The 22,562-nt window shown below is 49.3% G+C and overlaps 1 protein-coding gene across 1 annotated transcript in view; it reads right to left on the bottom strand.

Moving 5' to 3' along the window:
- Window positions 1-22,562, bottom strand: part of hydin (HYDIN axonemal central pair apparatus protein) — a 1,231,368-nt gene that overhangs the window by 700,361 nt on the left and 508,445 nt on the right. The window contains exon 15 of the mRNA XM_038807144.1: window positions 19,875-20,110. Coding sequence (XP_038663072.1) covers window positions 19,875-20,110 — 236 coding nt within the window. The remainder of the gene's footprint in view (window positions 1-19,874; window positions 20,111-22,562) is intronic.

Here is a 22,562-nt window from a genome sequence, read left to right as displayed (position 1 = left end):
GGTTGTGGAGGGAAAAGCAGACCACCACAAAGCAGGCAACCCTCCAGGGGGTGTACTGCAGTGCATCAACAGAGCGGTCGAGGCCTCTGAACCGCATTTTAAGCAGTCCGTGCACCACTCAATGACAGCCTGTGTGGCCACATGGGCATCATTCTGTCGGGTCTCTGCATCGGACATCGGCTTCCGTACTAGTGTTATTAGCCAGGTCCTAAGCGGGTACCCCGTAACCCCCAAGAGCCATCTTCTCATCCTAGGATGTCCCTTGAAGTACTGCCCCAGGGTGTAGCTGTCATGTAGTCTCACAGGGAAGCGTGTACACTTGTGCATGCTCTTCAAGTGGTGGTCGCACACATTTTGGACATTCAGGGAGTGGAACACCTTCCTGTTAATGAAGGACGCTCCCGGGCGACCCGATGCGTGCAAGGCAACATGCATGCCATCTATTAACCCCTGAACCTGGGACAACCCAATGATGGTAGAAAATCCTGCTGCCCGGGTATCTTGGTGGACTTGGTCCTGGTCAAAATTTATATAGTCAGCTGCCCGAATAAATAGGACATTTCTGACTTCATGATTACATTTGTGTGCTGTAGATTGGGAAATGCCACACAAGTCCCCACTCGAGCCCTGGAATGACCCCAAGGGATAAATGTTCGGGAATGCAGTGACCTTTGATGACCACTGGGAGCGGGTATCCTCCTCCTCCATGAAAGGCCATGGCACAGGTGCGGCACACTGTCCCCTTGTTGAGACAAAGCCTCCTGTGACACGTGCTGTCCAGCACCTCTTTGAATGACCAGCAACGCCTGTGCACCTTGGGCAGTCGCTGGCCTCCCCCTCTGGGTCCCTCCCTGGACTGATGAACAACCTGGTCCTCAGGGTGTGGAGCGGGCCCTTGCACATCAGCTGCCGCTTGAGCCTCTGCCAACGTTACTGCTGCCACCTTCTCTGGCATCTGCTATCTGGACTGGTACTGCAACCACGAGGGCAACTGCTGCAGGGGCCACTCTATCTGGAAGGAACTGGAGAGGGTGTGAGATCGGCAATCAGTTATGGCTTCCACCCCATTACCCTCTAATCGCCCAAGCCTCTCCACCCTTAAATTCCTGGACATCTCTCAGGGTGCAAACTAACGACCCGCTTCTGCTGGGGGAGCCTGCCCTGCACATGCACTACCGGACTCCAGACCCCCACCGGAAACAGAACTGGGATAGGTCCTGTGTACCCGCCCCCCTCCCCCCCCCCCCCCCGATACACACTGCCATCCTCTGTGGAGATAGAACAGGAAATGGGGCTGATTGAATTGCACCATTGAGAACCAGCATGTACTCAAATGGGCCAAATGACTGCCTTGTGTGTCATAAGACACTTCCTGACCATTTACGGTTATGATTTAAAGCCAGGTGCAGCAATGGGAGTTGTGCATGCTAATGGATAATACTCCAAAGATCAAGGGTGAATTTTTCCATTCTGGAAGCAAAGGATGTTGGCGGGTGGGAAACTCAGTGTGATTCCTGCTGGGCAGCGAGCAGGTTCTCCCTCCAGATTGGCTGCTTTTAAGTTAATTATTTATGCATCAGCGAGGAGCTGAGCGAATCTTGTGATGGGACAGACTCAAGGTTTGTCTGCTCCACTGTAAAATATCAAATATCCAGGTGCCATATTTAAACAGTACGCACACGCACATTCATTCACTGCAGCATAGGTGTGTGGGGCACCTGTGTGAAATTACGCTAGAAGAACAAAACCATTTGTTCCAAAGGTCAGAAACCTTCATTGATCAGGCAGTCAATAACCTGTGGAAAGATTTCTATCACCGAGATGGCAGCAGGAGGTCCACCAAATTCACCACGCTGGCTTGGGAGAGGTTGCCAGGAAGATCAGTGCCTGTGGATCCAAGAAGAGGACCGCCTTGCAGTGCAGAAAGAGGACGAACGATCTCATCGACCCCGCCAAGGTAAGCCAACCTTATCCTCAATCCAAACTCACTCTCATGAGGCCATCAGGCAGTTCCTCCACGTTCTGTCTAAAGTCATGGATCCATCACACTCCTCCCCTGGTGAATTTTTTCAAAGTTAAGGCTGTCGAGAGGATGCTGCTCCAATTCTCTTTCAAGACCAGTTTCCAACCTCCTGCTACCGTGCAAGTCAATTCTATCCTCTCTGATGCCCACCCATGTAGGTTATTTGGTACATAAAACACAGGGTATTGCAAAGGCTACTGGCCCTGACAACATTCCAGCTGTAGAAATAAAGAGATGTGATGCAGAACAAGCTGCACCATCTAGTCAAACTGTTCCAGTACACAGGAAAATTACCCAGGCATATCTGTCTTCAAATAGCAATATGATTCGAAAATTACTCTCGATTATTAGCAAATTAATGGATGATTTCGTGAACAGCGCTATTAAGTGGCACTCATTGACCAATAACCTGCTTACCAATGTTCAGTTTGGATTCTGCCAGGAAACCTGGCTCCTGTACTTGGTCCAAAAATGGATAGAAGAGCTGAATGGGAGAGGTCAGATGAGAGTGAGTGCCCTTGATGTCAGGGTAGCATTTGACTGAGTGAGGCATTGAGGAGCCCTCAGTCAAATGCTGGAGCTCTAAAGACAGGCAGGGTTGTTAGAGGCCATAAGTAGATTAGAGCGAAGGATGATGGAGTTCCTCTACATTCTGTCTGAAGTCGTGGATCGTCCACTCCTCCCCTGCCGAAGTCAATGAAATCAAACTCTACACTGGTTGGAGTCATAATTAACACAGTGGAATAACCTTTTTACCCAGAGAGTGGTGACAGTCTGGTACGCACTGCCTGGGAGGGTGATAGAGGCAGGTTGCCTCGTATCCTTCAAAAAGTATCTGGATGAGCACTTGGCACGTCTTAAAATTCGAGGTTATGGACGAAGTGCTGTCAAATGGGATTAGGATTGGCAAATCTGGTGCCTTTCTTGCGGCGGTACAGACTCGATGGGCTAAAGGGCCTTTTCTGCCCTGTACTTTTCTGTGATTCTGTGATTTTGGTTGTTGAAGGCCAGTCATATTAATCTCTGAAGTTTCTAAGCGCAGTACGTGTTCAATAATTTCAGCTGCTTTATCAATGACCTTCATTCAGTTATAAGGTCAGCAATAGGAATGTTTGTTGATGATTATATAATAGTGTTCAACTCTATCCACAATTCTTCAGGCAATGAAGCAGCCTCTCCAATTTGCAGCAAGATTAGACAATATTCAGGCTTGAGCTAGTAAGTGGCAAGTAACAATCATGCCATATAACTAATGGCGAAGAGCATCTCCAACAACAGAAAGTTTAATAATCTCCCCATTACACTTAGTAGCATTACCATTGTCAATTCACCACCAACATACTGCCACCTAATTACTGTGGCTACAAAAGCATGTCAGAGGCTGGACATTCCGTGGCAAGCAACTCACCTCTTTTCTCCCCTGAACCTTTTTATTATCTACAAGACAGAACTCAGGGATAGGAGGGGCTGTTCTCCACTTGCCTGAATGAATATATCTCAAACAGCAGTCAAAAAGCTCCGTACCATTGAGGTCAACATGGTAGCACTGTAGCTTCACAGCGCCAGGGTCCCAGGTTCGATTCCCCACTGGGTCATTGTCTGTGCGGAGTCTGCACGTTCTCCCTGTGTCGGCGTGGGTTTCCTCTGGGTGCTCCGGTTTCCTCCCACAGTCCAAAGACATGCAGGTTAGGTAGTTTGGCCATGCTAAATTGCCCTTAGTGAGCAAAAAGGTTAGGTGGGGTTATTGGGTTACGGGGATAGAGTGGAAGTGAGGGCTTAACTGGGTCGGTGCAGTCTCGATGGGCCGAATGGCCTCCTTCTGCACTGTATGTTCTACGTTCTACGTCAAAGCTGACTATTTGATTGACCACCATCTTAAACATTCATTCCCTCCACTATTGGTGCACTGCGTCTGCAAAATATGCCATCTGCAGAAACTCATCAAGTCTTCTTTGCAGGACCTTCCAAAACCACAGCCTCTACTGTCCAGGGAGACAATGGTAGTAAGAGCTTGGGAGCCCCTGAATATTTCCTGTCCACCTCAACTATCTTGTCCAGCAACCGTTTATTCTCCTCCCTCCTACTCCTGTCCCTGTGCACCTTGAACAAGAGAATCTCCCCTTGAACCACCACCTTGAACGACACCCAGAACGTGGCCGCCGACACCTCCCCTTTCTGATCCAGCTCCACATATTCCACAGTCGCCAGCCTCACCTTTTTGTAAAACCCCTTGTCTGACAAGAGACCAAATCTAACCTCCACCCCTGCCTCTGCACCTGCCCCGAGCTAAGCTAAGCCTCAAGTCAATGTGGCACATGATCTGAAGACACAGGGCGCGATTCTCCCAAAACGGGAGAAATCGTAAGGCTGGCGTCAAACCCGGGCGGGTTTGACGCCAGCGTGCCCCTTCCCGACCGGGAACCGATTCTGGTCCCCGGTCGGGGCTAGCAGCCCGACGCCGTAGGCTCCGGCATGACGGGCTTAACGAATATCGTTAAGCCCGCTTGCCGGAGTTAGCGCCGGCTGACGCGTCATATGACGTCAGCCGCGCATGCGCGGATTGGAAGATTCCAACCCGCGCATGCGCGGATGACGTCATCGCGTATTTGCGCGAAACCCGCGCATGCGCAAGCCGGGTTGCCCCTCAGCCGCCCCGCGAATGGATACTGCGGGGCGGCAGAAGGAGAAAGAGTGCGCGGGCATCGGGCCCGCTGCCCGCGATCGGTGCCCACCGATCGCGGGCCCATGGCGCCCTTGGCACGGCCGTGGTACTGCCGTGCCAATCGGTGCCATGGTTATGAAAAGCGAGTTTGTGACCCCGTTTTTACGAACGGCCAGACCAGGTGTGTTTGCCGTTCGTAAAAACGGCGTAAAGGGCTGGGACTTCGGCCCATCGAACAGCTGTGAATCGCTGCCGGCCGTAAAAAAACGGCGGCAGCGATTCGGGTCGGGAGTTGGGCGGGGGGTGGGGGAGAATAGCGGGAGGGCGGGAAAAATGTCGGGAAGGCCCTCCCGCTATTCTCCGACCCGTCGTGGGGGTCGGAGAATTTCGCCCACAGTTCCTGCATACTCCAACCCCCTACCACCCTCATCAGCACCGCTCGACTCACCACATAAAAATCAATTCTAAAGTACACCTTGGACACGTGCAAGAAGAAAGAGTACCACCTTCCCCCACCCAGGTTCCTGAAAATCTATGTACTAACTATTCCCATACTTTCCATAAACCGTCCCAACTCCTTCGCCATCCTCGCCCTTCTCATTGACTCCATCTTCGGCTCCATCACACAACTGAAATCTCCACCCATAATCAGTTGGTGTGTATCCAAGTCCAGGATTGCTCTCACTAACCCTTTTACAAATGCCGCATTATCCCAATTGGGCACATATACATTGACTAGCACCACCGGCGTCCCCTACAACATTCCACTCACTATCACCTATTTTCCTCCGAGTCCCGCAATTCCCTGGCCTTCACAAACCCGTCCATTTGCTCAACAAAATGGCCACCCCTGCGACTTTGAATAAAACTCCAAATTAAATATCTTGCCTCACCCCATCCTTCACCCGGAGGTTTTCCTGCAGAAAAATCACCTCCAATTTCAAACTCCTCAGATACACAAAAACCGGGATCTCTTAACCCCATTTAGCCCCCATGTCACAACTCCTACAGGAGACTTACGCCTCCATTCCCCACTGTCATCGCCATCATCCCTCACTGGTTCTACCTCACTTAATACCGCCCTAAACTGGGCCCATCCAAGATGGTCCCCCTCTCCGCCCATGATCACACTAAGTCTCCAACTCTACCACAATCACAATCCCTCCCACCGCCACCCCCCCCCCCCCAACAACAACCTGGCCACCTCTCGCAACCTCCTCCCCCACTTCACTACCGTTCACCAGCATTACTTGCTAGCGTGGCAACTTCCGCTCGAAGGTACCCCACCGCCCTACCCCCACCAGTCCCTCCTTAGCCTGTGCAATCGGCCCCTTACCCTCCTGAATACGTATCAAGCCTATAACCCTACCCTATACACTCCTTACCCACAAAGAAAGACTCAAAATCAAAAATCACCTTCTCCCAAAAAGGAAAACACAACAAAAGGCAGGGTGGGATGGATGATCAGCCCCTTACAAATTTACAATGCCCGATAAAATTCCCACCCTCCGGCTACACAAAACAGCCATAACCCAACCGTCACGGATTTAGATCCTCTATCTCACACCAATTCTCAGTTCTCCCCAAGTTTATGATCCCTTAAAAGTCATTGCCTCTTCTGGCACCTCAAAGTAGTACCCCTGGCCATCGAATGTACCCATCAGGACTTTGGGTTACCACATCCCAAACCGAATCTTCCTTCGATACAGCACAACATTGGCCCTGTTGAATCCCGCATGCCTCTTTGCCACTTCCATGCCAATGTCCTGGTATATTTAGATTCCCCTCCATTGTATTCACCCACACTTAGTCACTTTTTTGGAGCTTGGGGAGTTTGCTTCCTGAAAAATCCCCCACTTGGATTTTCTTTCTGCAGTGGGAAACTAAACGCACCCACAAGACCGGCTTCACCAAGATCATGGTGCCATTTATGAAGGGCGCCCAGATCTCAAGGTTAGGTTGAAGGTCCCTTACACCTCTCACCCAAGGACATTGCGATCCTCTGCAGACATGGACGACACCCTCAACCCTTGACCCTGGAGGGGAACCTTCCCTCATCACTAAATGTCCACGTGCCCCCCCCCCCCTCCCCCACACAACACCCAAGCATGAGGTTGGCCTATCCTTACACCCACCCATCGATCCTTTCCGGCATCCGGCATCGCCCTCCCTCCCTCCCAAGTGAGCATACTCCACTACTGGGTCGATGAGGGTTCCCCCACCTTTAAGGCCCTCCTCCCCTTCCCTTGGCAGTGTCCCTTGGTATCTTGGCAGTGCCAATCTGACACCTGACACTGGCATCCAGGCTAATCCAGGGTGGCATTGCCCAGGTGCTAGGTCCCTGACCACCCAATGACCTCTGAGCTCCCCAGTATGGGCTATCCCATATAGTCTCCATTTTTGAAAACCAGTACTAATTCACTCCGATATTAAGCCTTCCGGTGGGGCCGGTGAATACCAAGAGCCAGGAGCATGCGGCTTTGAAAAGACTGCACATATTTAAATGAGTTTGATGACTCATTTAAATATGCTGATCTGGATCATATCGGGGGTGTGATCCAGGCGACATCGGGCGTAACAATTTGGATGCAGCATTCACGGCTCGCCACCTGGTGTAGAATTCGTTTTTGTCCTTTGCCGCTATGCCTGACATAATGGGTGCAACGTGGTGGGAAAACTGCACCCATCATGTGCAATGCTGCAGGAGATTGATTAGATAATTATTAATTATAAGTAGGTGTCGATCCCTGTGTGAAGTGATTACAAGCAAAATCTCTAAATTTACCAGTTACTTAAATAGGAGTCAAGTCAATCTACGAGAAGAATAAATTTAGGTTTTAGTTATCCCGGTCAAAGTACTGACAGTTAAAGCTCAATGTGGATAAGTGTAAAATAATTTGAATGGAAGTAAGAAACCAAACGAAGGGCATGCATTAAATTGAACAGTCATGTAACACAATGATCATGAGATAAGACCATTGGGTTAATCTGAATACATCGATCAAACTGTCAACAAAGTGCTTGGCTGCAGTGAACAAGTGAAACAAGATTGCAGGTTGTATTAGCAAAGTGATAGAATGCAAATCAAAAGAGACTGCAGCGGTATTGGGTCTGATATTGTCAGGCCCATTTGGATTCCTGTATGCAATTCTTCTATAAAAGTTTCAATAATTGGAGATGGAGTTAATAAACAAATATAATTCCAAGTAGGAGAAATTCAATTTGTAGAAGGGATAAGGAAACTCGTGTTAACCTTTGAAAAAGAGAATTTTAGGGCATCAATGTAAGGTCATAAGACTGAGGAGGGCATTGGCAAAGTAGATGAGGGGAAATTGTGGAGGGCACTGGCAAAGTTGATCAGGGGAAATTGTTCACAATGTCTAAGGCTTGGTACTTCACCGAGTCCAAATGACTCGGGAACCCTTTAACCTTGTAGGCTCGTCTCTATTCTGGGATTCGCTGTCTATTCCCAGGCTGTCCAATTTTTGGCAATGTCTTTAAACGGTGTTGAATGGTTCACATCAAAAATCCACCTTCTGCACTCCCAAACTGGCTGGTTCCATCGCAGTGATAAGCAAGTCCTGGTCCTCTGCAATTTTTATGATGTCAGGTCAGCCTTAAATGGACTCATGGTTCAGAGCCCCTCAGAGAAGATCTGAGCGCTAGTGTGAAAAAGTGTAGCTTTTAAAAGTTCAAATGGTCCTCCTCATTCCCCCATGTCATGGTAAGGCCCCCACACACCGCCTATGGCCCTAATGCTCCATGTTAAACTGTGGCACATCCATGTCCATTCAGCCACTATACACTGGATGGAAAGAATGAACCTTATAAAGTCACTAATGTGTAAAAAAAAGCATTGTAAAAAATTAATTTATCGATAATTTTCCACTTACCAAAAACTTCTCCACAGGGCAATAAATGTTTCAATCATCACAGACCCGTTAAAGTTTCAATAGCGGAAACTGCAGGCTCTTGAAACCTCTCAAACTAGTGTAAATGAATATTGCGAAAGTGACAGCAAGAGTTCAGAGAGCCAGAGCTATCAATCAAGCAATGTTTTCACTGGGGTTCAGCTGTTTGAACACACTAATGGTTTTCTGGGCTCACAACCCAGCCTCATTGGGCGCGATTCTCCGGAAATGCGGCGAATCGTAAAGGCTGCCGTGAAACTGGCCGTGTTTCACGGCAGCCTCCGCGCCCCCTCCCGGGACCCGATTCTCCCACCCCGGGCGGGGCTAGCAATGGGGCCCTGTGAAGCATGGCATCGCGGCCTTAGCGACCGTCGCTAAGTCCGCGCGCCAAGCATCACGCTGGCTGACGCGCTCGATGACGTCAGCCGCGCATGCGCGGGTTCGACGGCTCCAAACCGCGCATGCGCGGGGCCGTCATCTCCCTCGGCCGCCCCGCGGACTGATCCTGCGGGGCGGCGGAGGGAGAAAGAGTGCGTCCGTTGTGGACGCACTGCCCACGATCGGTGGGCACCGATCGTGGGCACATGCCCCCCTTGGCACGGCCGTGGTACGGCCGTGCCAATCAGGGCCCTGGATGCCCAGAACGGGCATGTTGCGGCCGTTTTTACGACGGCAGCAAGCAGGTGTGTTTGCTGCCGTAAAAACGGCCGTAAAGGCCTGGGAACTCGGCCCATCGGCCTGGGGAGAATCGCTGTTCGCCGTATTAAACGGCGAGCAGCGATTCGTGTCGTGGGGCGTGAGAATAGCGGGAGGGCGTGAAAAATGTCAGGGACGCCCTCCCACTATTCTCCGACCCGTCGTGGGCAGCGGAGAATCGCACCCACTATGTCTGCTCGGTTGAGAGCCAGACATCAATTGGAGATGGGTCTAGATGATTGACACTTCTGCCGTAAAAAGGAACTTTTTTAAGAAAGTTGGAAAATATCGATCAATGAATGTTTTTAAAGATTTCTTTACACATATTATTGTTGTATAGTTTAATTGCTTCTCTACAATCGCTAGTTAGATTAATGGGCATGAAAGTATCACAGCTTGGCGTGGAGGCATTGAGGGATCATTAGGGGTGGGTAGGGGGCATGAGGTAGCACGGAGAGTGTTTGGAAGCTGAGCGATATGAGGGCTGAGGGCCTTTCCGCCTTTATTTCCGCCTGAATGTGTAATGATAAATAGAATATGATTTGTGTATGATTTAATAACCAAACTGTAAGTTAGGATTAGGAGCTGTATGCATAGACTAAGGTTCTAGCATCCGACTACAGGTGTCGTGGTGACAGGAGTAGGTCACTGGAAGACAGGCCTCATGGAGATAGGAAGTAATCTCCTGAACAGCACAGAATCTGGACAACAAGCACAGACACATATTGAGCAGCTCCTGAGTTGACAGTGATTAATAAGAGTTAACCATAGTTATTTGTATTTAGCCGTAATATCCAACTGCAATCTTACATCATAGAAACCCTTGAGTGGTTTAGTTAATTAACAAACAGTTGAGCACTTCCAACTAAAAAGACCTTGCCATCCATTCATGCAGAGAACAGTACAAAGTGTAGTCCCAAAATACCAAGGTGGTCCTTTTAAACAGCCCCCCTCCACATCAAACAGCCCCTGTTGCTGCCACCAACTTATTTCTGTGATCCAGGCCTAAGAGCGCAAGAGGGATTTGGGGACTAAGCAAATTCGGCATGTGTACATTAGCCCTTACCAACGTTTACAGATACACCATACAAAGCATCCTATCTGGCTGCATCACAGCCTGGTATGGCAACTGCTCGGCCCAGGACCACAAGAAATTTCAGAGAGTCGTGAACACCGCCCAGTCCATCACTCAAACCTGCCTCCCAACCATTGACTCCATCTACACCCCCCGCTGCCTGGGGAAAGCGGGAAGCATAATCAAAGACCCCTCCGACCCGGCTTACTCACTCTTCCAACTTCTTCCATCCGGCAGGAGATACAGAAGTCTGAGAACACACATGAACAGACTCAAAAACAGCTTCTTCACCGCTGTTACCAGACTCCTAAATGACGCTCTTATGGACTGACCTCATTAACACTACACAATGTATGCTTCATCCGATGCCGTTGCTTATGTAGTTACATTGTGTACCTTGTGTTGCCCTATTATGTATTTTTCTTCCCATGTACTTAATGATCTGTTGAGCTGCTCGCAGAAAAATACTTCTCACTGTACCTCGGTACACATGACAATAAACAAATCCAATCCAATCCAAGGGTGAAATTTCAATGTGCGATATTGTAAACCAAATGGTATCATATCTGTCACCATGCCAGATATTCAGTTCCATTTGAAGTCACTGAAATAGAATACAGGATTGGAAAAGTAATGGTTGGAGTTGTGAAATGACCCTTTTTGCAATCGGCCAAAGTAAATGTGCACCCAATTATTCAGGGGCATGAATTCAAAATTAGGAATAAGAGGAGAATACAAGTAAAATTAGGGGATTACAGGAGAAAATTAAACTCCTCAAGTGCAGACTGGCATAATGAAGAGCCTAAGCCCTGACCAGCTAGTAAGTTCTGGCAATGAGACAGGTCCTTCATGCTGACCTGCATTCAACAGAATTGCCCTCATGGTAATTCAGTAATTGAACAACGGGACATGTTCAAAGAAGAGGCTGTTATGATACAGGCTAGACACACTACAAGGAGAAAACAGTGAGAGAGAAAATAACAGAGGGCACAGACAAACTGGTGAAAAGGCCAGATGCATGGCAGATAAATTTAATGCAGAGAAGTTTGAAGTGAGATAGTCAGAGAAAAAGAATGAGTAGGAACAAAATTAACTAAATGGTCCAATTTTAAAAGGGTTCTGGAACAATGAAACCTGGATGTATATTAATCACTGAAGAGGGCAAGGAAAGTTGAGAAAGCTGCTAAAGATGCATATTAACTCCTCAACTTTATAAACAGAGGCAGAGAATACAATAGAAAATGAGTAGTGTTAACCAAGGCATTAGGTTGGCCCCAGCTGGAATACTGCATCCAATTCTGGGCAGCCTACTTTAGGGATGATGCTCAGGCCTTATTGGTTGTGGATTGATTGTGACTATAATAGCACCAGTGATTACCTGATGGCTGTAGAGCTCTTGGAGAGAGTGACTATTAGGGACAGGAATTAAATATTCATAGAATTTACAGAGCAGAAGGAGGCCATTCGGCCAATCAAGTCTGCACCAGCTCTTGGAAAGAGCACCCTACCCAAGGTCAACACCTCTACCCTATCCCCATAACCCAATAACCCCATCCAACACTAAGGGCAATTTTGGACACTAAGGGCAATTTAGCATGGCCAATCCACCTAACCTGCACATCTTTGGACTGTGGGAGGAAACCGGAGCACCCGGAGGAAACCCACACACACACGGGGAGAACATGCAGACTCCGCACAGACAGTGACCCAGGCCGGGAATCGAACCTGGGACCCTGGAGCTGTGAAGCAATTGTGCTAAGCACTATGCTACCGTGCTGCTCTGACCTAATCAGTGTCAGAAGCAAAGTTTCTTCCTCCAATCTCTGGGAAATTGCATCTCTCTATGACTCCTCAGTGACCCCAGCAGCACGTGAGGCATCACTGAACTGTAGCACTGCCTTTGGATATCTAGAATTCAGAGTCAAAGTTTGTCTTCTCTTCTTTCCAACTGCAAACACTTTCAAATTCCACCTTTTGATTGTTCCTTTAAATACTGGAGTTGAGATTACGTCATGTGGAACATCTGAGCTGTGTATTAGTTACCAAATCGAGAAGCAGTTACTGTCTGTGTGAAGTCTGCACGTTCTCCCCACGTCTGCGTGGGTTTCCTCCGGGTGCTCAGGTTTCCTCCCACAAGTCCCGAAAGACGTGTTGTTAGGTAATTTGAACATTCTCAATTCTCCCTCTGTGTACCCAAACAGAGGCCGGAATGTGGCGACTCAGGGCTTTTCACAGTAACATCATTGCAGTGTAATGTAAGCCTACTTGCGACAATAAAGATTCTTTTTTTAAAAAGTAAAATGCTAATGAGTTGGCTGCAATGAAAAGCCACTGCGAGATGAGTTGAATTTTCTTCAAAATTTTCTATGCAATATCAGATTTCCCCAATCCCAACATGTCTCTGTTGGGGATGATATAACCCTCACTCTCTTCCTCCTAGTACCAGGACGACAGCATTTTGCAAATGCTTTAAAGGTGAATGTCCAGAATATTTCGTTCCCATATTAGATCCCAACAGTGGCTAAGATACTGGACCAAAACCCAATATTTTAGTCTATGTTAAGACTGTGTGGAAAGAATAATTCGCTCCAGCAATGATTGCATGAAAAATAGGTCTTTGGTATTTCTAAAACAAACCTTTATTATGAATACCATATTAAACCTTTTAACTTCTCATCCAAAAAGAACAGCTTACAATTACCCCTTAACACTACGATTCAATTACCCGTTAAAAAACAAGAAAAGAAACATACAACTCTCAATCCAGCTTAAAAATCAGCAGAGCATAGAGTAATACTTGTTTCTCAGAACAGATTTGGCCCCAGTTAGAACTCCTTCAAACTCTGGCTGAATGTCTTCAAATAGCTGTTTCAATTAGGTTGTTTCAGCCTCTTCCTTGTCTTCAGACAAGACTGTTCTGCTTTAAAATATTATTGCACTATTTTTTAACTATCTTTTTTTAAAAATTTTTTTTATAAATTTAGATTACCCAATTATTTTTTTCCAATTGAGGGGCAATTTAGCGTGGCCAATCCACCTACTCTGCACGTTTTTGGGTTGTGGGGGCGAAACCCACGCAGACACGGGGAGAATGTGCAAACTCCACACGGACAGTGACCCAGAGCCGGGATCGAACCTGGGACCTCAGCGCCGTGAGGCGGTTGTGCTAACCACTAGGCCACCGTGCTGCCGTTTTTTAACTATCTTACTGGGAAATAATGACGGACTTAGGGTCAAGCAGATCAGAATTCAGCTCCGCTCTCTCTCTAAGCTTCTCCAAAACTCACTGCCTCTCTGCATTCCTGGTCTCCAATGTGCAATCACCTCATCTCCCCAAGCTCAAAATCAAATAAACTCTGCAGGCTGCAAAAGCACATTAACTCCCCAGGGACCTCCCCAGTCAATCCACATTCCTCTGGTCAATTTCACCTGCTGTTCCCCAGAAACAAAACAAAATCTCTTTTAAAAACCATGACCACTGCAGGCAAACACACTATACCCCTCGGTTTCGATCTCTTAATTTGTCGCAGTATTTAGAAGCCAATAGTCCTAAAATCCTCCAATCGTCCCAAGAATAGGTTTACAATGTAAACATATTCAAAATTAATAAACGCAATCGTGAACAGATTTGGTACTGGAAAAAATAAGCAGATAGAATGCGGCCAACAACATAAAGAGGTACATAAGTTTGTTTGAATTCTGCAAGTGATGACAAAACTAACAACACTGACTCTATTAAACATTGTTGCCTAGCTTAGAGGAGTCCTTACATAGCATTTTGGGGATAAAACATAACCTGTAAAGCTTAATGTCACCCAAAAATGGGATCAATTTTAAAATGTTTAAATGATCTGCATATTCTGGAATGAGGTAAACAAGAAATTATTTACATTTGCAAAACTGAAAATGGGAGCACTGAATCTCTTGCTTTCACGCGTGTGGTCAGAGTACAAACTGCTAAATTAAACAGATTAACATAAAATATTCTTATCATTATCCCCCATGAAGAGTAGACTTTCACAGAAAAGCATGGGTGAAATTTCAAAATCATTATTATAGAAAACAAGAAAATATGCAGGTGTGGCATCTACACCAATGCTTTCACTTTCAGGTTCGCAGTGTGTGATTTCATGAAAATATATATATAACAGATGGAGCTCCAGTAAAGCTTTAAACGAGTTGTTTCCTTTAATTCTTTCACATAGGGGCAGCACTGTAACACAGTGGGTAGCACTGTTGCTTCACAGCGCCAGGGTCCCAGATTCGATTTGCAGCTTGGGCCATTTTCTGTGCGGAGTCTGCACGTTCTCCCTGTGTCTGCGTGGATTTCCTCCTAGTGCTCCAGTTTCCACGCACAAGTCCCAAAAGACGTTACGTGAATTGGACATTCTGAATTCTCCCTCAGTGTACCCGAACAGACACCGGAATGTGGCGAATAGGGGATTTTCACGGTAAATTCATTACAGTGTTAATGTAAGCCTACTTGTGACAATAAAGATTATTATATTATTATTATAAGATGTAATGGTCAACTTCAAATGAAACCTCACAGCCATCATGGCTCAACGGCATTATAAAATGGAGCCCTGCAGTCAGGACGAAGTGAAAACGTTCATAGAAACCAAGATAAATCAATTCATGTTATTACTTCATACTCAAAATTCAAAAGCCAGTTGCATGGGGTGGGATTCTCCGTTCCTGAGACCAAGTGTTGACGCCGGCGCAGGATTTGTTGAGTTCAACAACAGCAAAACTGGCACGGCACCTGGACTGATTAAGCGACTGTTGAGGGGCTAGCAGCAGCGCCACGTGGAACACAATCAATTCACTGGATTCACAATTGACATTAGGATGCTGACAAGCTGCAACCCCATACACACACTTCACTCGTAACACACCAACAAGATGGTAGCAGGACGCGCAGCCCCACAATTTACAGACGCCGAAATTGAGACTCTGCTAGACACGATGGAGGAGAGGCAGGCCTCTCTGTACGTTGGCCCGGGAAGGAGCATGCCAACCACCGCCATTCGCCATACCCGAGCGTAGGTGGTAGAGGCTGTCAGCGCCACCAGCAACACCACTGGGGTGGCTAGCAGTGCCGTAAAAAAACTGCACAACCTCCTCAGGGCGGCCAAGGCGAGTAGGCAATTCCGTGCCGCTGGCACCAACCACTGTCCAACACACCTGTAACATTACTCCCCTCCACCCGGAGGGCAGGAGAACCACCACCCTGTGCCACATGTCAGAATCCATATCGGCCGACATGGCCATGTGCCCTAGCCACTGAGGCCATCAGCTACCCAGCTCCTGGCCTGCATGTGTTGGTCTGTCTAACACTATCGTTTTCTGTTCCCAGCCACCGCCCCATCCCCCACACCCCACCACCCCCCCAGGAGAAGATTGCCCATAACCGCCGGTAGTGGGAGAAAACTGGAGGGGGCCGCCAGACCTGCAGCCCCTCACCGGACCTGAGGTTGAGCAGAGGGCCGTGGTCAGTGGCCTAGAGGAAAGGGAGATTGCCATGGTGGAGATCGGTCGGGGACGAGGAAGTGAGACCCCGCTGAGTTGCGGTTCCCTGTGACACGTGTCAGCCCCACCCCCCCAACACTACCATCACACCACCCTAACATCATTCTCATCCCCAACCTCACTTCCATTCCAGCCTCACGCCCACCATCACCCTCACTCCCACTCCACCCCGGCCCGCAGTTTAAACATGCGTCTTGTCTTGTGTCTTGCAGGACCTGCTGGTGATAGGCGGGTCCATCTGGTGCCCCCCGCCCCCACCCCCAACCAGTGCCACAGCCTGAGCCCCTAAGTGTGCTGAGCAGTGATGAAGAGTGCAGCACAAACGGGAACCATATTCCTGTGACCCAAGGTACACCAGAGCTCGAGTCCGAGGATGACACTGATTTCCTGTCAGCTGTCTCCAACACTCTCCACCATCCCAGAGGCACTCATCTCGGCTGGGAACTGCAGTAAAGAGGTTCCTGGGGCACTATCTGATGCGCACCACACAGCTGATCCGGTAGAGGTAGGAACACCCGAGGGGGGTGGATGGTTGGAGTGTGGGCTGACCCGAGGAACTAGCTGCCGTCCAGCCAGATTTCAGGCCTCTGGAACGAACAGTCCCATAGATTCTGGAGATAGAGTCATAGAGCCTGGGACTGCATGAGGGATTCTCGGTGAGCATCCAGTACCTGCAGGTGCAGTTGGAGCAGTCCAACCACATGAGGAAATGCCAACCATGCATGCCACCCAGGGCAACACCTCACGGGTGGCATCCGTGCTGGAGGCATTTGGGGGGGGGGGGGGGGGGGGGGGGAAAGAGGGATTTGGCTACGGATTGGCATGTCCAATACCTGGGGAATTCTGTAAAGGCAGTGGCCAAGGCCCAGGAGAGGTTGCCGCCTCAGAGGCAGCCGTGCGAGAGACACACCGGGCCATGGATGAGAACGTCGGCGGCATTGCCCAGGCGCTGGCCGATGTGGCGCAGACACACAGGGAGGTGGCCCAGTCACAGAGGGAGATGACTCAGTCACTGGTTGATGTAACACAGGTGGTGGCACAGTTAATTGACAATGTGGCACAGTCCCAGACGGCGATGGTCCACTGCCTTTGTTCCACGGCGCGAGCATATAGACCCTGGTCAAAACCAAAGTGGGCCTCCAGGACTGGCAGTGCCAGGTGGCGGAGAGCCTCAGTGGATAGCTTCGCTCACAACCCCATCCCATGCAATAGCCCAGGGGCCACCTGGCTCCCCGAGGGAGGAGGAGGTGATGGGGCCCGTGCCATTGACCCTGCAGTAAAGGTGCCAGAACACCGCGACACCTCAGACTCCATACCACCTGGGACACCTGAGTAGCAGCTGAACCCATCCAGGACCGATCGCCCTGGATGACAGCCGCCAAAGGAGACCCAGGTCGCAAGGCCGGAATCACAGCAGGCCGGTCCACTCCTGATGAAACATTTGGGGATCCACCTATACGTAGCGTTGTGGCCCATGGGGCCAGAAAGTTAACACCAGCTGGTGCAGGGCACAGGTTAGTAATAGGGACTAGAGCACATATTTGTAAATATTTGTGCATATTCAACACCTGTTAACACTGTTACAAACTGCCTTGGTCCTCAGATGGGTGGGCTGGACTGCTCTGGCCAGAGAGGGGGTGCAGGGGGAATGGGCTTGCGTTGTGGGTGGCCTGGACTCCCCCCTCCGCACTCCCCCCTCCCGACCGTCCCCACCACCGTTACCCCGGGGATCCGATGGCACCATGTGATGGAATGACCAGCTTGCATGCAGGGATCACCCAGGTGGACAGTGGAAAGTGCGACCCTGGGCACGAGTAAAGCGTTGTCAAACGATGCGGAGCACCAGAGTTCATCACATCAGAGGTCATCATCCTCCATCCCATGGACCAGACCCATTGTTACTATCAACCCAGGGCCTGCACCCTGTAGTGCGACAAGTATGTATCAAGGAGGGGGTTGCAGGCGGTGTGGTGGACTGGCGAGGGGGGGGGGGGGGGGGGGGGGGGTTAGGATACGGTGTCTCTGCCACTGGCCGTTGCCCCCCCCCCCTCCAGTCAGTGAACCTGTAGGTGATGAGAGCCTCCAGTGTGCATTGGCCCTGGTCATGCAGCCTCCTTTGCCTGCCTGGGTCCCATGCCCCATCCATCATCGCTCTCCCCCGCATCCTCCTTATCAGACGAGGACTGGTGTTCATCCTCCTCCTGCAGAACGTCGCCCTTCTGCTATGTAATGATGTGGAGGACACAGCACGCCATCATGATGCGGGTGACCCTCTCAGTGTCATACTGTTGCGCACCTCCAGAGCGGTCGTGCACACTGCCCAGGTATCGGGTGCAGATGTGCATGATGTGCAGTTGATGGTCGCATATCAGCTGCATGTTCATCGAGTGGAACCCCTTTTGGTTTGTGTAGAGCGGCCTGTCATCAGCAGGCGCTCACAGGGGGCATGCAAACCGATCACCCCTTGGTTCGAGGATATCCCGTCGATGGCGGTGAACCCGGCTGCCTAGGCATCCAGGTGGACTCGGTCCACTTGAAATGGAGGTATTGTGTCGACTGGGCATATAGGGCCTCTGTAACAGCGCAGGTGCACCTGTTCACCGAGCTCTGTGAGATCCCGAACAGGTCCCCACTCGGTGTTTTGAAATGTGGCATAAATGTTCAGGGCAACCGTCACCTTGACGGTCACCATGCAGCTGTCTTCCCCCATTCCCCGCGATGCCGGGTGCACCATGATCTGGCATATGTCACACTGTCTCCCTGCTCAGCCAGAGTCTTCGATGGCATGCCCGATCCGGCAGGTCCTCGTGCTGCCAGTACTCACGAGGCCTCAAGCGGCACTCCTTTGCACCTCCTCCTCCTCAGACTATTAGGCAGCCAGTGCTCCATCTTGGGTGGTTGCCACCTGTCCCTTTGGGGCACACTCCGCTGCTGCAGCTTCCTCTTCCTCAAGTAACAGCAGCTCATACAACCACAGTGTATCCCCCAGGGTTGTGGCAAGTAGCAGGAAGGCTACTACTGCTGGTTAAATCTCAATATCCATTGTCTGCAGGAGATGAAAGGCCGACATGTTAGCATAGCCCATACCCCCACAGCCAACAAGGTCCACCGGGCAACATGGTGGCCCCAGTTGGCACTGTGGGCTCTGCACCCTCATGCCACTCCCACATTTCCGCATCCCAGGTCCATCGGTGCCTGGCACTGTGGGGGCCTCTGGCCCTTGCACCCCGTCCCTGCTTCCAGGGGTACCATTGGCTGGCACTTCCCATGCCAGCTGTACACCACACGGCCAGCGCCTCGATAGGGGATACTGCAGCCCTGGGTGGGCCGCCTAGTGCCCAGCCGGCGGATGAGAGCCAGTTGGTTGGTGGGGTCTGGTAAAGGGTGGGGTGCAAGGGTGGAGGGGTGGGGGCACCCATACGGCCACTGTCACACTGCAGAACCAGGGGCCAAGGTTGGTGATCAGTGGGGTGTGCAGCAAGATGGCTGCCTTGCAGACTGCGGAAATGGCGGTCCGTGCCTGGCACTGCTCCAGTCCCGTGCAGTCCCGTGGGAGGGGGCCAGCCAGCCCCCGGCACGGCAGCCCACAGTCACGCCTCTCTGTGTCCTACCTCCTCTCTCTACCTCATCAGCCACGGTGCCGGTTTCACGATTTGTGAAATCTCTTGGATTTTCACATTGCAGCAATCCTTCCAGTGTTTTAAATATTGTGTGAAATACACAATATTTTTTGTTTCAACCAAGCATAAGTGAACCCTGCAGTTGGGAATTCAGCCCATCGGAGGCAGAGAATCGGAAGGCCCCGGAGAATACCAGGTCTGGCCAACGAATGATATGCTTTCCTGATTTTGCTGCTTGGCGACGGAGAATCCCGCCCATGGTTTTTAGTTGGTAAAGGTCTCACACAAGGGTTTCTGTTCATCCCTGAAGTCAGTATAGAGATAGGTTATCAAAAGTTGAGAGATATTTTATTACCTGAATCTCCTTTCCAACGTGCTGCTTAATGATATCAAAACTGGGATTTATAGTAAACTCTTTGAGTGTCATGTCTGATTCGATGTTTGTCCATGAATTTATACTCCTGCGTTCTGTGGCCTGGCTGAAACTTGTTCGACTGACTTCACCAATGCCATCACCTGGAATTCGTAATGTAACAGCCATCGGTACAAGGGAGGTGTTAATAAGGCAACATGATATGGTCTTCGGAAAACCTAGAATTTGGGGGAAAAAAATTTTTCAGGGATTACTCATATGTATTCAATTCCGTTCTAAGACAATACAACCTACAGCTAACCCTCAACAATGGCACAGTATAAAATAGCCAGATTCATTGGAGTTTCATATCTGGTAGGTTTCCCAGAACGTTTGCTGGATTTCTGGCAAAATACAAACTGCAACAGTAAGAATGTTTTGTCTATTTATCAAGAACACCAATTGGCTGGGGCCTTAACAGATATCTTTGCAGCATCCTTGTGCACGGGTGAGGTCCCGGAGGACTGGAGAATTGCTAATGTTGTCCCTTTGTTTAAGAAGGGTAAGAGGGATAATCCAGGGAATTATAGACCTGTGAGCTTGACGTCAATGGTAGGCAAACTGTTGGAGAAGATACTGAGGGATAGGATCTATTCACATTTGGAAGAAAATAGACTTATCAGTGATAGGCAGCATGGTTTTGTGCAGGGAAGGTCATGTCTTGCAAACCTAATAGAATTCTTTGAGGAAGTGACAAAGTTAATTGATGAGGGAAGGGCTGCAGATGTCATATACATGGACTTCAGTAAGGCGTTTGATAAGGTTTCCCATTGCAGGTTGATGGAAAAAATGATGTTGTATGGGGTTCAGGGTGTACTAGCTAGACGGATAAAGAACTGACTGGGCAACAGGAGACAGAGAGTAGTAGTGGAAGGGAGTGTCTCAAAATGGAGAAGGGTGACTAGTGGTGTTCCACAGGGATCCGTGCTCGGACCACTGTTGTTTGTGATATACATAAATGATCTGGAGGAAGGTATAGGTGGTCTGATTAGCAAGTTTGCAGATGATACTAAGATTGGTGGAGTTGCAGATAGTGAGGAGGACTGTCAGAGAATACAGCAAAATATAGATAGATTGGAAAGTTGGGCAGAGAAATGGCAGATGGAGTTCAATCCAGGCAAATGCGAGGTGATGCATTTTGGAAGATCTAATTCAAGAGCGGAATATATGGTCAATGGAAGAGTCCTGGGGAAAATTAATGTACAGAGAGATCTGGGAGTTCAGGTCCATTGTACCCTGAAGGTGGCAACGCAGGTTGATAGACTGGTCAAGAAGGCATACAGCATGCTTGCCTTCATCGGACGGGGTATTGAGTACAAGAGTCAGCAGGTCATGTTACAGTTGTACAGGACTTTGGTTAGGCCACATTTGGAATACTGCGTGCAGTTCTGGTTGCCACATTACCAGAAGGATGTGGATGCTTTAGAGAGGAGGTTCACCAGGATGTTGCCTGGTATGGAGGGTGCTAGCTATGAAGAAAGGTTGAGTAGATTAGGATTGTTTTCGTTGGAAAGACAAAGGTTGAGGGGGGACCTGATTGAGGTCTACAAAATTATGAGAGGTATGGACAGGGTGGATAGCAACAAGCTTTTTCCAAGATTGGGGGTGTCAATGACAAGGGGTCACGATTTCAAGGTGAGAGGGGGAAAGTTTAAGGGAGATGTGCGTGGAAAGTTTTTTACGCAGAGGGTGGTGGGTGCCTGGAATGCTTTGCCAGCGGAGGTGGTAGAGGCGGGCATGATAGCATCATTTAAGATGCATCTAGACAGATATATGAATGGGCGGGGAACAGAGGGAAGTAGACCTTGGAAAATAGGAGACAGGTTTAGATAAAGGATCTGGATCGGCGCAGGCTGGGAGGGCAGAAGGGCCTGTTCCTGTGCTGTAATTTTCTTTGTTCTTTGTTCTTGTTCAAACTGTTTTATTTTGTGGCAATTTTAGTATTCCAATTTTCATGTCCTTATGACCACCAAGGGGTTCACAAGCTGGTAATTCAGCTTGTGAATCTCTGATCCTTATATTTACAGGAAGATAGACATAGTTCAGGGAGGTGAAAATCCACCAATGTTTTGGCAAGGCCAGAGAAAAGTGGTTCTATTGATTTTAATGGCAGGACCTTACTATAATTTGTGTGTTTTTATTTTCCTTGCAGCAGCTGAACAAAACGATCATCATAGAATTTACAGTGCAGGAGGAACCCATTTGGCCCATCGAGTCTGCACCGGCCCTTGGAAAGAGCACCCTACCTAAGCCCACACCTCCACCCTAACTCCATAACCCAGTAACCCCACCTAACCTTTTTGGACACTATGGGGCAATTTAGCATGGCCAATCCAATCCACCTAACCTGCACATCTTTGTACTGTGGGAGGAAACCCGAGCACCCGGAGGAAACCCACGCAGACACTGCAGACTCCGCACAGACAGTGATCCAAGCCGGGAATTGAACCTCGGACCCATAAAGGACTGTGCTAACCACTGTGTTACCATGCCCCCCCCCCCTAATGATGGCCTACTTTGCTGCCCGGGGGGGGGGGGTGTAGCAGTATTGAAGGCTGTAGCCTTGGGGATGAACTCCCCCCTTTAGAAGAGGGGAAGATTGGCATTCCTGCATGCAGAGGCTGAATTAAG

This window comes from Scyliorhinus canicula, chromosome 9, assembly GCF_902713615.1.
Source record: "Scyliorhinus canicula chromosome 9, sScyCan1.1, whole genome shotgun sequence".
Classification (NCBI taxonomy): domain Eukaryota; kingdom Metazoa; phylum Chordata; class Chondrichthyes; order Carcharhiniformes; family Scyliorhinidae; genus Scyliorhinus; species Scyliorhinus canicula.
This window is presented reverse-complemented; position numbering and strand designations above follow the sequence as displayed.